The 14620-nt window shown below is 38.7% G+C and overlaps 1 protein-coding gene across 2 annotated transcripts in view; it reads right to left on the reverse strand.

Moving 5' to 3' along the window:
• Positions 1-14620, reverse strand: part of Acss3 (acyl-CoA synthetase short chain family member 3) — a 163631-nt gene that overhangs the window by 80507 nt on the left and 68504 nt on the right. For both annotated transcript variants that reach the window (XM_028754554.1, XM_028754555.1), the window contains exons 6-7: positions 607-687; positions 424-519 (exon numbers count right to left, since the gene is read on the reverse strand). In XM_028754554.1, coding sequence (XP_028610387.1) covers positions 424-519; positions 607-687 — 177 coding nt within the window. The remainder of the gene's footprint in view (positions 1-423; positions 520-606; positions 688-14620) is intronic.

The following is a 14620-nucleotide window of genomic DNA, read 5'->3' on the forward strand; positions in this document are numbered from 1 at the left end:
ATTGGAAACCATGGAAAATATGTAATTAAGACAGGCAAAGATATTTTGGTAAATCCACTGACTCCGTAAAAAAACAAAATGTGAATCTATATTGATCGTTTTACAGTAATGGTTTCTTATGATTCTAAAATCCACATCTCTTTTCAAATACCATTTACAAGTCTCCTGGCATAGGTTTTATGTTTGTTATTGTATTTTCTCCAGAATTCTGTTTCTATTGATTTTTTTTCATTGACACAATAAAAACAGGTAACAATTATTTTCTTCATATTTGTTTCCCTTTTGAAATAACTTTTAAAGTAAAGAATCTATAACGATGCTTCCTGTTGCTATCCGTCTTTCACCAGTACTATCCAGGGCTACTTATCAAGAACAGTCAGTAAAATAAGAGTCCTGTATAAAGTATCATTTCTATTTTGTTACCTCATATAAAACTGTTGTGTTTCCATGCAGAAGAGGCCCATAGCAAATATAGGAATGTCCGACAACCCAGCCTAAGTCAGAAGCTGCCCACCATACCTAAAAAAAAAAAATAATAAAACAACAATAAAATGTGTGTCTTAGTCAGAGAAATACCATGTGCTATAAGTGTAAAATCGTGGTTACCTCTCCAGGTTTGAGTCCATATATGGAAGACATTGTCCAGTTCAACATGACAGCATATCCCCCAGTGGGCCTAACCACACCCTTAAAGAGAGGGGACAATGAAGTTAACATCTATGAATAATGTTAAAGATTCACTGTCTTCATACAATCTCCAATATAATTTACAGATTTAAGTCATTCAATATTCTATAGCTACAAGTTATATTGATGTATTAATAGTTGTATTTAAATTTCTATTTCTTTTAATTATCTAATATTCAATAGAAATGTAAATTACTATTTATAGAAAAATATTATGTGACATTCTTTATGGTATACAAAAACATTCAATTTCACAGTCACATATAATACAATTTTAGTGGTAATACATAGTGTCAATATTACATTTCCAGAACAAAAATTGAGACTACTCAAACTAAATCCAAATTAAATTAAATTTAACAAAAAGCTAAATGAAGTTATCAGTTTAAAATATAGACCAACATAAGTACATCCATTCCTTATGATGATGACAGTATGCTGCTTAGAAGAAACAAAGTTGCATTCTAATTGAGACCTAATTACACCACTAAGTGGGAATCACACAGAACAATAATCGAGTTGAGTAATACTTTAATGATGATTTCCAGAATTCTGAACAGTGAATCCTGATGAGTTTGCCTTAAGGCTAACAGATGTGTTTTATGTTACATTTGGGGCAAATCAAGGCATTACTACGTTTTCACAAATCTGTTTTCAGTACCTTCCCTTAGTGCGGGAAACTATCCAGACTCAACCGAGAATATTCGAAACGTGGGCACATGTTCACCAAGATAACAACGAATGCTAAATATAATAATTAGATCAGTTTATTTCGCCATTGTAAATATTAGCAGTCATTGATGCCAAAAGACACGGCTATTAAAATGAGCTGGCAAATGCGTACCGACTAAAAACAATAATTTAAAATTCATACGGCCTTCAAAGCATCTCTGATTTGTTTTCTTCAAAACATTATTCTGCTCAGTGGGCTAAACATGACCTAATTCATGGATGTTCCCTTAGTTGTGCACTTTTGGTATCATTGTGCAATTTTAACATGTATACACGATTCTAGAGATAAAAAAGAAAAAATAAATAAAACACACTGATTTAGCTGTAGCTCATATTATTGCTGCTCTCTGCAGGATCCACCGAGAAAACGTAGGCGTCAAACTGTGGAACGTATTGTGTCTACCAACAATACCTGGTCTCTTGACAAATATCAGGTGCCACTTTATTGGCACTTGAGGACTATTTCCTATGTTGTATGATGCAATTAGCATGCAGCTGGCTTTCTTGTTCACTTTAGGAATATTAGAAATTATAAGCCTCTTTCCAATAACCGTTCAATACGCACTTAGTCACCAAATCCGAATACTCTAGATGAACTGCATCCTGTCTTCCTTTGCTAATTAGTTTCAATTAAAATGTGTTGGGTTTTTTTTATGGTCTAGGAACTCAAAGTTTGAGGTATTAATAATTTTTTTCTAAAAACCTTCCTCCCTTTGGAAAAGGAAACATCATATAATTTCTTTTGTATACTGTATGTCTTCATAGATTAAAGTAGAGAACACTATTTAATACCAGCAATGACTTCAACTATCATGTTTTAGAAGTTTCTTTTCACTAAGCCTTACACAGCATTTTATTTTATTTTATTTTATTTTATTTTATTTTTATTTTTATTGAAAAAGTGCTTTATGCAAGCAGTTTTTATAGTCTGGGATTCTTTTTTTTTTTTTAACTGAACTTGTGTAGCATGATAATTTCCTGCTACTGCTGCATATATTTGCAATAAAGTTCCCTAATTGGGGAGGAGCTAATGTGGGAGGAGCTAAGAGTGGGAAAGTGCGGGAAAAGGAGGAAAGAGAGGAGGAGGCTAGCAGCCATGGAGAACCACAGATATGTCAAGAGCAGTCCCGGGTAACAAACAATTTATAGATAAAGGTTAGATATTGGGTAACAATTCTAATTGTGTGGGGATCTTATTAATTAAGTATTTCCAAATATATAAATGCACTCGATAATCACTAAGCTTTAAGGGTCTCATTTCTACCTGCTACTGCAGGCATACCAGGAATGGTCTGGGCTCAGCCTAGCATTGTGGGGGCAGTGTGATGGGTTGGCAGAGCCAGCCGCCACACTGGTGTCTAGCAGGTTCCAGGGCTGGTGTTTCTAGATAGCCAGATCCACCGTCAGATCCAGAGCAGTGGGAAAATGGTGGGTGCCTGCGAACAAGCCTGACCGGGTGCCATATTTTAAATATCTCCAGTTTCAAGATATCTCCTGTTACAGACTTGTAAAACTATTTTAATTGTTACTCAAAATATGTGAGATATAACCATTAGCCCTATGTTACATTTGAAAAATGGAGACAATTGCTTATGAGAAGAAGAGAAACGGAGAAATTCCAGTAAGTTAGACCAAAGTGCCTGACACTTTCATATTCTGGGATTCTTGAGCACAGAAGGTTCATAAAGTTTATTCCACTTTTCTTTGTCCTTTATCTGAAGAAGCACCAATGTGTGGAACCCAGTACTTTGCCCAATTGTTTGTGGAAGGCTGTTTTTTAATTTTTTTCCTTGAATTTCATTCAGACAATATATTTAGATCATATTTTTCCCCAACTCCTCCCAGTTCCTCCATACCTTCTCCTCCATCCAGTTTATGTTTTCTCTCTGTTTGTAATATTTAATTTGAAAAAAAAAAGAAAAAAAAGAAACACACACACATACACACACACAGATCCCACAAAAGCAAAAAGCAAAATAAAGAAGCAAAATACTGAGACAAAAACCACAAATGTCAACAAAAAAAAAATGAAATAAAACATCTTCAAAAATACAACTGAGTTCATTTTGTGTTACTCAACTACTTGTAGACATTCAGCTTGCTCTGGAGTGTGGTTGATGAACCCAGTTGACTCTGTTGGAGTTTCTCTTGTCCATAGATATCAACTTCAGATAGATTCTCAGTTAGATTTGTAACCTGTGTGCATTTCCACCTCCCACTGCTGGGATGCCATGTGCTTTAAACCTGTGTAGGTCTCGGGCATACTGCTAGAGTCTCGATGAGTTCATACGTGTAAGCATCTTTCTAGGTAAGTGCAGGGGGGGAGGGATTCGAGCCTGTGCGGTGGAGTCCCAGTGGGTTTCCACGCTGCTGGTCCCACATGTAGGAGGAATGTCTATGGTTCTAGTGGCCTGGAGGCTCTGGCAGCGGCAGGCCCCAATAACACAAGGAAGTCCTTGGTTCCAGAAAGGTTTATTGTCATGGCAGATGGTGGATGGATCTAGGCGTAACCCCACCCCCAACCCCGGAAAACTCAGGGCAGTCCTGAGTTATATAGGGAGGGAGAAAAGGGGAGGATCTGGGGAGGATCTGGGGAGGCATGCTTAATTTGCTCCGCCCTCTGGCCTTCATTAGTATGTAAATCCCTAGGCCCTGAGGCCTCTAGTCACACCCTCTACCTGTGGACTTTGGGAGGGGCTGTCTGGCCTTCATTAGTATGTAAATCCCTAGGGCCTGAGGCCTATAGTCTGGCCTATGTGACTGAACAATGTAATTCTATGGAGACTGGACTGCTTTTCAGGACCCTGGGTTCTTGGGGGTGCCAAACTCCTGCCGGTTCTCATGGGCAATCTCGGGGTTCTAGGGAACTGCTCAGCCATGAACCAGGATACCCTTACGCAGTCCCACAGGTAAAGAAGATGCTGTGTCCTTGGAGTCATCCTCTACCTCTAGCTCTTAAAATCTTTCTATCCTATTTCAACATAGATTGAGGAGCCTCAAGAGGATGGGTTTGATGAAGGTGTCCTAGTTAGGACTAAGTACTCCAATTTTTCTTACTCTCTGCGTATTTCCCAGTTGTGGGTCTCTGTATTAATTGCCACCTACTGCAAGAAGAAGCTCTTCTGTTAGGGGTAGAGTGAGACACTCATCTACAGATATAGCAGCATGCCATTAGGAATCATGTTGTTACTATATTTCTTTAACAGAATAATGAAATAAGTCTTTACCCTAAGCCCATGCCATATCTAGCATCAAATTCTTGGCCACTGGTACAGGGGCTATCCCAATAGCTGCTGGCTGTGCCTGGGATATGTTCTTCTAACTGGGCTGACTCATCTGGCCTCAGGGGGAAAGGAAGTGCCTAGCCTTGCAGATACTTGCAGTGTTAGAGTCTGAGTATACCCAGGGGCCCCCCACCCACTCAGAGGAGAAGGGGATGGGGGTGGAGGAAGGATTCTGGGATGGGGTGACTGGGAAAGGGGAAGTGAGCAGGATGTAAAGTGTATAAGAAAAAAAATTAAATTTAAAAAATTAGTCAGTATCAGTTCATTAACCAACTATAGTTCTGTAATTCGCCCAGGCATCCTAAAATATTCAGACAATAGACTAGAAACTTCTGGGACCTCTTAATAATGATACAGAAATAAGGAACCATACAGACTCATATTCACAATGTGGATATTTTATCAGCTTAGAAGTAAAAGAGGAAAGAAATACTGGGTTTTTAACAGACGTTATAAACATCAACTCACTAACAAAACAGGGAGAGAAGTATATTTTGTTTCTTGCCTATAACCATGGCTGTCAGGTAAGGGTAATTGCAATGTGAAGAAGACATGTTGTTCATTCTAAGAGAAATTAATCAGAATCTAAAAATAGATGTTCTTAAAAGAGTGATTCTTGCTATATTGCCTAGGTTGGCCTGAAACACCTGGGCCCAATTAACCATCCTGCCTTTAGCTTAAAGTATAAGAAACAATAGGTGTGTTTACCAGGCCTGGTTCTAAAGGGGATAATTTTAAGGTTAATATTAAACATTGTAGTTAAGGTAATTTTTTTTTTTATTCAAGAATAATGTTTCCCCCTAAAATGAAAGTCAGAGGTATTTCAGTCTTTCTAGTGTCTGCTACCACTTTCTACCTATGCCTATACTCCCTCTACCTTAAATATAAAAGCCTTAGTAATCTAATACAATCTCAGAAAAGCCCCCATGCAGTACCAACATTCTGGACACTGCAGAATCATAAGTAAACGTTATGATATAGAAAAGCTGAAAATTCTTCAGGTGATTGTAGCACTTAGTACCCAAAAGAAGGCATGTAATGAATACTGTTTCAGAATGGGAGGTATGAAAATTAGATATTATTTTATTTTTGACCACATAGAGGTTGATACAGTATTGAAAAAAATCAAATTCAATATGTATGAAAGTTAGGAATAGTTAAGGGGAGAACGAGTCAGTTTATTTCAAGGGTGAGTCCCTGACATAGGATACTGTGTATGTCACAGAATGGACATCTGGTTCAGGTTTTGACTGAATAAGAAACTAAACAGTGAAGTGATGAAGCACCTGTATCAACAAGACAACAGTTTGAAAAAAATTTTTCTTTTTTCTTTCCAGAAGAAATTCTTCTAAGTCATAGAACATAGTGAAGCATCATAGAAGAGATGGAATGTTTCCATCTGAGATATTTCATCAAATACAAAATCTCTTGCTATGGGTTCTTATGGACTCCAAGAGTATCCCTGTGGAGGATTCTTTAGCAGCTGTGTAATTTCTTATTGATCTGTACAACTCTTGAGTTAAGGGGCTAAGATATAGCAAGTTCAGCAAGAATTGTACCAGAGATGGGAAAACGGTCGCTTATTTGTATTACTCTTGCTCTATCTCTCTCATCTGTTCCCTAGGGCAGGGAAGAGGAATAAGCCTACACAGTAGGAATGAAATTTAACAAAGTGCTGTGAATGTATAAAAAGCCTCATCTCCATCTTTTCTTCCCTGTTTTAGTTTCAGCCCCATCCTCTGCTTGTGCTTCTCTCTTATTCTTTTAAGTTTTGGCACTGGAATTTTCTGTTAGTCCTTTTCTGATCACCAGGGTCCTTCCAAGATAGCAAACTTGCACAGAGATAAAGGTGATTGCTATTAAACTCTATTGAATGCAGTCATGAATAGCAGACCGAATATGAAAACCACAACAAAACTAACTTGTATGAGAAGTAGTTCAGCCATGGATGCTTAAATATTGGCAGCAGCCAATAGGTAAACCTCTCATGCAGCTCCCAGTCAACTCCAGGATTGGTAGATGTAGATGCAAATGCAACCCTAACATACGTTTGCCAATTCAACCAAAGAACTGACTACCGAATGTAGACCTAATGTATGCATGCAAGATATAGGATCCCAAGGGAGGACGTGAGCTGTGTGTAGGTGCCTATGGGTATAGACACCCCTGCGTTACATGCATATACATAGAGGTCAGAAGAAACTTTCTGCTGTTGATCCTTGCTGTGTGCTTTATTTGAGACAAAGTGCTGAGGTTCACTGATGCTTTACCCAGACTCACAGATGTAGAGCTTCCAGTACTTCTTCTGTCTGCCTCCCACCTCCAGGTAGACACCCGGGATTACAGACCCATGTGCTCTCCTGATGCAGCTTGTTATGTGTAATCTGGGGATCTTACTTTGAGTCATCAGAATTTTGTGACAAGCAACTTACCCCCTTAGCCATTCTCTGGCTCAAGAGTGTTTTAATACACTTTATGTACCTCGAAATACCTTTTTTTTTCCTAAGAAAAAATATGCTACATGGTGGCATAAAATTTTCAGGTCAATGTTTCACTTCTGCAAATGCACTCAACTTACGTTCATAGTTTCGAACACAATTACTTTTTACTATGCCTTTAAAGTGAAATAAGGATTACAGGCTTGAAAAAGAAGGCAGTGAAACAGAACAACTACAGAAAAATCGTTCACTAAATACTCTGAAGTCCTACCTTGGTCATAAATAATAAAACTGCTTGGAATAAAAGCAGTTGGGATATATTCTAAGACATGCACTAATATGTAAAGTGTACATTAAAGTAAGGATTGTAAAGGGCAAAGGTCTGATGTCAATGTATACCAAACTTTTACAAATCTTAAGTCTCCTGAAAGGAAGAAAATGTGTTTGAGGATCTGTAAGATATCTTGCCATTTGTTGTGCAGGAATTCCCTACGAACTGAAACAATTCATTATGCAAGAAAGAAGAGGGTCATAACCATAAGGAAACTAATAAAACTTAAAAAGCCCGAGAGCTTAGGAATTTACAAGAGTCAAGAAAAGGCTTATCCTCCAAGGGACAAACAATAAGCAATGGGTAGAGGGAAGAACATTCTCCAGTAGACCTGCCTACAAGTTGTACAGGGAACTCCAAGGATTCTGAGTTCATGAGATGTCCCTCACTCGTGTGGCAATCTTTTGGCAATGCAGCTTTACATCACTTATGCTCTTCACAGAACAACCTCTAAGAAACTCACTAGTTCAGCATCATAGACTTGGCATGGATTGTTTCTCTACTCTCTCCTCAGTGCCCTATCTGAAGAGGTAAGCAGGTGTTTATATCTCTTCCCCAAATGTTACATAATGCAATTGTTACCTGGAGACTTACTGACAGAACAAGAGATTCACTGCAGAGGAGAAACTGCATGGTCCTTGTAATAAGTGAGAGCACATCCAATAGAAGTTGATTCTTCCATGGGTAGAATATTTGCAAAAGCAATATTTGGATAACTACCTCTCTTGGGATTTATATTACTGTGAAGGGACACCATGACCACTGCAACTGTTTTTAAGGAAACATTTCACTGGGGCTGGCTTACAGAGATTTAGTCAATTATTATGGTGGGAAACATGGCAGCATACAGGCAGACATAGTGCTGTGGAGGTGACTAAGAGTTCTACATCCTGATCTTCAGGCAACAGGGAATGATTTCTTCTTCTGAGATCTCAAAGGCCATGCCTTAGTGACACACTTCCTCCAACAAGGCCACACTTACTCCAAGTCGCACCTCCTGGTAGTGCCACTCCCTATAGATCAAGTATTCAAACATATGAGTCTAAGGGGGCCATTCCTATTCAAATCACTACACTACCTTTCCCTATATTATAGGGAATGCTCTGCCTTTTTACTGTACTGGAATTTGTATGTTTTCTGACCCAAGTGATAAGTCCTGCAATGAAAGCCAAGCCTTCTTCCATTCTTCCAACTGAATGCCTGAGAGGGGAATCCCATGATAGCCAGCTTCCTTTATAGGTCACTGAGTCACATGCCTCCATGTTGAATTAAGTCCACCTCAGGAGCATTGGGATGCCCATACTGTATCTGATGGATTAGGGAATATATTGCAATCCCTGGAAATACCATGTATCTACCTAGGCAGGAGACATATATGCCTGTTGTGTGTCCTTTGCTGTGAGTAATAAGCAATACAACCAAGACAGGACTGTCTTCACAGGAAAAGACAACACGCCCATATACAAGGAGAATTACGATGGAAACAGACATTCCACATAAGCCTGTGATGGGGAAGGGGGGGAGGTAGAATAAAAAAGAGGATGAAACAGACATGTTGGCTTGCCATTTCTTAACATTGACACACTGCAAGAGGAAGGCAGTATAAATCAGATTTGTGTAGAAGACTCCCTCCTAACTCTCAAACTCTTGAAACTCACATGCAGAATTAGAGAATGAGTCAAGGACAGAATACGGTTGAAATGAGAAAAAGATGCCCTTTAGGTCTGACCTTTAATACAAAGGAAGTGATAGGTCCATCCTTCAGCATATAGAGGGTTTGACAATAGTCCAGTGCACAAAACTGAAATAATCAGGGAACAGTCTGTCTTTGAAAGTCGTCTGAATTAGTAAAGATTTTCCAAAATAAAGAATGAAAGCAGCTCTTACAGACTGACTTGTAAGACTGTGGGACATGTGGGTTAATAGGATCTGTCTGAGTGCTATGGAGGTGGAGAAATGGAGTTCCCTAACTTTGCTTCATTTATAGAAGAAAATAACTGTATACCCTGAGGCAAGGTAAAGAAAATCAGTCAATGATACACTGGCTCATTTGGATTGAGCCATTAAAAGCCATTGGTTATCACTGACCGATCTCTCCATAAATACCAGAGGCCAGAAGACCATGGAGGAAGACAGGAATTATTAATAGCACTAATTATGAGAGAGGTCATAGTTTGATCTCCAGTTCACTGGGCTGGAGAGAACTGTGTTCATTAGGAGAGTTACAAAAACGGTTGATTCATCAGATACCAAAGGACTGGCATGGGCTTTGTGATAGTTAATGTCAATTGACAACTTGTCTACATTCTTAATTTTCTAAGACACCAACTTCTGGATAGGTCTGTGAAGGATTTTCTAGATCAGATTAATTTCAATAGGAGGAGTCACCCTAAGTGTGTATGTTACCATTCCCATGGACTAAGGTCTTAGTCTGTATGATAAAGAGGGAATGAGCTCAGTGTACCCTTGAACTGTGAGGGAAATATTAAAAATGTTTGCTTATAGAGTTATTTATAGAGTATTCTATCAAAGCAATAGGAAAATTATCTACCAGAAAATCTGTACTGTGTTTGGAGCTGTGATGGATTTGACCCTGTGGTTCTTAAGCCTTTGGAACTGGATTTTCAGGAAAAATGTTGGAAAGTTTGAAATACTAGTTAAAAAATCCATTGAGTGTCACAAAGGTGACTTGATAAGCTAATGTCATCTGCTGGGAGTTTGGAAGGACAGAATGCCATGCTTAATTCAGATGGCGGTGGCCTTATTCATGAGGTTCCAAAATCTATCAGAAACTGAGCCAGAGATCACCTATGTTATGTTCTGGGAAATAATCTGGTTGCATTCTGCTTGTGCCATGAGAACTTTAGCATGACTAAATCCAAAAGTAAGGTTAATGTTTGGCAGAAGAAATCTCAAGTGAAACAGTATTCATGAATTCAGGTGCAAGCAAGTCATCTTCTAAAGTACTTGTATTTGTTTTAGTATCATTAAAGAGAAATCAACTGTTCTGCACTGATATAACAGAATAGGTCTCCCGTGGATAAAATTCCACCCTTGCAAGTCTCCATCTATTCAAAACAGAAATCAATTTGAAAAGAGAGAGCCTAGATAGAGTACACCATAGGATGGGCTTCCCTGCTAAAAACAACTGTCAAAGACCCTAGGTCCAGTGAATGTCAATACAATCTTGGCTCAAGGAGGACAAACTCAAGCTCCAAACCACAAAAAATCTAGACAGCATTACATACATGGTACTTGATTACCGCAACCACGCAATGTGAACTAGGGCTGTAGTCTGTGCACATTCCTGAGGTCACTGTGTAAAGCAATAATGATGAAGTCCAAGTTTCAATGGGGATACGAAGATGTTGGAGATGTCAAGAACGTGGAGAGGATGCCCCAAAAAGTTGGTTACACAGAATAGAGCTGGCCCAAGGGATAGACTATACATGCTTCAGGTGGCAGAGCTTCAGGGGTAAAGGTAGTCAAGGCCTCCCAGGTGATCCCATCACAATCTCTAGGTGCCAGGCATGGAGCTGCAGGATTTGGAATTTGTCCCCACTGGATTTCAATCTTTTTTGTTTGCCTTTCCTTGCTCTGCCCCCATTCTTCTGTATAGAATGGGACTATTTATTCTGTGACATTGTATATAGGAACAATGGAACATGTTTTCACTTTTAATTTTATAGACTCTCAAAATCAAGCAATTGTTCTGATTTTCCGAAGAGACTTAGTCTGTAGACTCTTCAGCAGTATTAGTATTGGTAAATGCTATAACTTCTTTATGATGGACTAAGTTTATTTTACACAATGATATGACCGGAAGCTTAAGGGCACAAGGAGTGGAGGTTAATGGCTGAAAAGTTGTCTGTTGGAGAGCTGGGGTGATGGCTCAGTGGTGGAAAGTATTTGCCATGCAAACATGAAGACCTGAGGTTAGATAGGTAGAACTCATGGATAGTTCTATTAAATAGCGTATGGCTGTAATCACAGTGTCCTACAGAAGTAAGAGGTAGAGCTATGGGAATCTAGAACAGTAAATGAGCGACATATCTCAACAAAGTGGATGACAAGCACCAATATCTTCAGTTGTCTTCTGACAACATATTCCCCCCCACACACAAACACACACACATACACATACACACATGCACACACATGCACACACACACACACACACACACACACACACTATAGATACAGTATAACTAACTGCCTTAAAATTTTGCTTTCCTGACTTCTCTATCATGATGGATGGTAGCCTTGAACTGTGCATCAAGTATGCATTAAATTCTAATCTTTAAGCTTTATATTTTAGTTCAGTTTAGTTTTGTGTGTTCTTTTGGTTTGGGTTTTTGGGGGAAGGGGGATCAGGAATTTTGTGCCAGCAATAAAAAGACCAACTAATATGGGGCTCTGACAGCTTTGCTAAGTGCCATGTTGGGACATGGGTTTTATGAAGAAGGTTCTAGCAGATCTAAATGATTTAGGCTGGCATGTAAACCAGGTATCCAAAGTGCTGACGCAATTGGGAAAGAGAAGGGTAACCAACAGTTAAACAAAGGCCAAGTCAGTGGGAAAAATGTGGCAAGATCTGGGTCCAGCCAGATGTCCTAGGGAAGAAAACAGAAAACCAGGTACCATGCTAGTTACATCTGGATTGCTTTAAATCTAAGGCAATGATACATAAGAGACCCTAGTGATGAAATTATCTAAGTAAAATTAATTTTAAAATATTGATATTAATAAAATTTTATTAATATGAATATTAATAAAATATTAATTAAATATTAATATTAATTTTAAGCTTGTCCTAGGAGTTGGTGATTAAAGTATATGGTTTACATTTTCTCTCTTGCAAAAACAGTATACTGGGTGTAGAAGTTTCCACTCTGTCCAGGGACCTTTCAGTAGCCAGGTGTAGCTAAATGAAAGTCAAAGGTTATGGAACTTGTCCAGAATTTATTGATAAGTTCTTGGAAGCCCTCTCCATTGGCAAAAAAAAAAAAAAACAAAAAACAGAACATGGCCCTACTCCCTCTTTGACATAAACCAGATCCAAATATACACACAATCTGACCCCATCAAGGATGTCTGATTTGGGGATATGCGCAGGGGCAGCAGTACAGCAGTAAGATCTCAGTGACAGGTGACTGAAGGAAATTAAATGTGACTTATGGAGGGCAGAATGGTTAGTGTATCTCATCAATGGCAAATGTCATTCTTTTGATTAAATAAATGATATAAGTGATGGGAATATCTCCATAATGTATTGAATGTGATAATATTTATTTTTTGTGTTCCTTTAACCATTTAAGACCAATGGACAGTGGCATAAAAGAGATAATGCTGGGCCTTGAGAAACTCTGCCCAACATGTGTAAAATTATGTTTCACTATATTCTTCTATATTTGAATGTTTGGGAACAGGTGTAATGAAAGTATAAACAGCTTTTAAGGAGTTTGAACGAAAGTATTCTATACAGAAAAATCTACAAGTCTCTCTCTCTCTCTCTCTCTCTCTCTCTCTCTCTCTCTCTCTCTCTCTCTCTCTCTCTCTCTCTTGAATTCCTTGCTAGAGACAGGTTATATCCCTATGGATTTCTATACAAGGTAGCCCAATAAACTTTTAAAGGCTTTTGATTGATTTAATTTTATTTTAGAATTATAATGTAGGTCCCTAGTGCTAGTCCATCACATGTTTTGATCATAGGATGTGAACAAATCAGGATGAGATTACAGTGAAAGATCCTTTCCCATTGAATGGCTTTTGTGATACTGTGCACACCACCAGGGGTAAAGTGCATGGTATGGACCTTTTGCTCTGCTTGGTATGGACCATACATACTAGACTACCAATATGACAGACCAGTATGTGTCCTTTGGCATGATTGTTATAAGTTCAAACAACTGTTTTCTGATTCAATTTTAGGATCTTTCTACTGAGGAATTTATTATTAATATTGTAGCCCAAGACAAAAACCTATGCCTGGGACGGTCACGACCCAGAAAGAAAGTGATCACTATTATTTTATTAAGAATGTGAAGTATCTGTTAATTGCTGTCTAAATATTGGACGTATAATAAATTTTATACGTAGATCATTAAACACTGGTTGGTTGTGAAGGGAAAATTATTTTTCCAGTAGATGGTGATTACTGCAATTTCAAAACAGGTCATGCTCCTGAGAATAAGTGACTGTTGCCATGGTGTTATGGCCCAATCCTCCAGCATAAATGAAATAAAATAACCATACTAAATATTTCAGACCCTCCAAGACTCAGGGACCATGATGAAAGAGCAAATGGAAAAAAAAAATGCAAGAGAATTGGTAGAGGACAAAGAGCTATGTAGCTATTTCCCCCAAATTGACATATTCTCTATTGTAGAGAGATGAGGTTCATAAAGTAGAGGAACATAATGGAACATACAAAGCTTGGAAAGACCGGAATGTTAAATGATTTGTAACACCCATCACTAAGGTGGCATAAGAGCACTAATGTATTGCTTGAGAAGTGGAAGGTCTCTGGTAGAGTTCCTATGAAAATGGGTGGGGAGCTTCCAAGGATACAACTTTCATCTCACGCTGAGAAGATCAGAATGGTGACGCAGCTACCTCTGAGTCACCATGCTCCCCTGAGAAACCCCGCACCTATGCTTCTGTAAACGATAGCAGTAAAATCTCAAGATTGACTGGGAAAATTTCTTTGATGTGTCACAGTACCCCATCTGTGGTAAAGAGATATTTATTCACCTCTATCCAGGAAAAAAGAATCACACAATGGCATACCACATGTCATATTTTACAAAATCCACCCACTCTCTGATTTGAAAGCCAGACCTCCACACTGATGAATACAAGGGCTTGTATTCAGGTCCTAGTGTAGCTTGTGGGAGCAGGCTCATTTCCAATTACTGACTGTACTAGTATTAATATCCCCAAACTACACCACACACAGTATGTTCAGCACCTGCCTCCTTTCCCATATCAAAACCATCTTCCTTTGCATGTATTCAATGTCCTGGTTTCTTCTCGGTCTCACTCCTAACTCTGAACCAAATCGGATTCCTATCAACCAGTGGTGCTGTTCTAAGTAAAACTCTAAGCCATGTAGCCTGAAAAAAATATCTCCTTGTCTCTGTTGTGTA

The sequence above is a fragment of the Grammomys surdaster genome, unplaced genomic scaffold (assembly GCF_004785775.1).
Source record: "Grammomys surdaster isolate TR1022 unplaced genomic scaffold, NIH_TR_1.0 126028, whole genome shotgun sequence".
NCBI classification, from domain to species: domain Eukaryota; kingdom Metazoa; phylum Chordata; class Mammalia; order Rodentia; family Muridae; genus Grammomys; species Grammomys surdaster.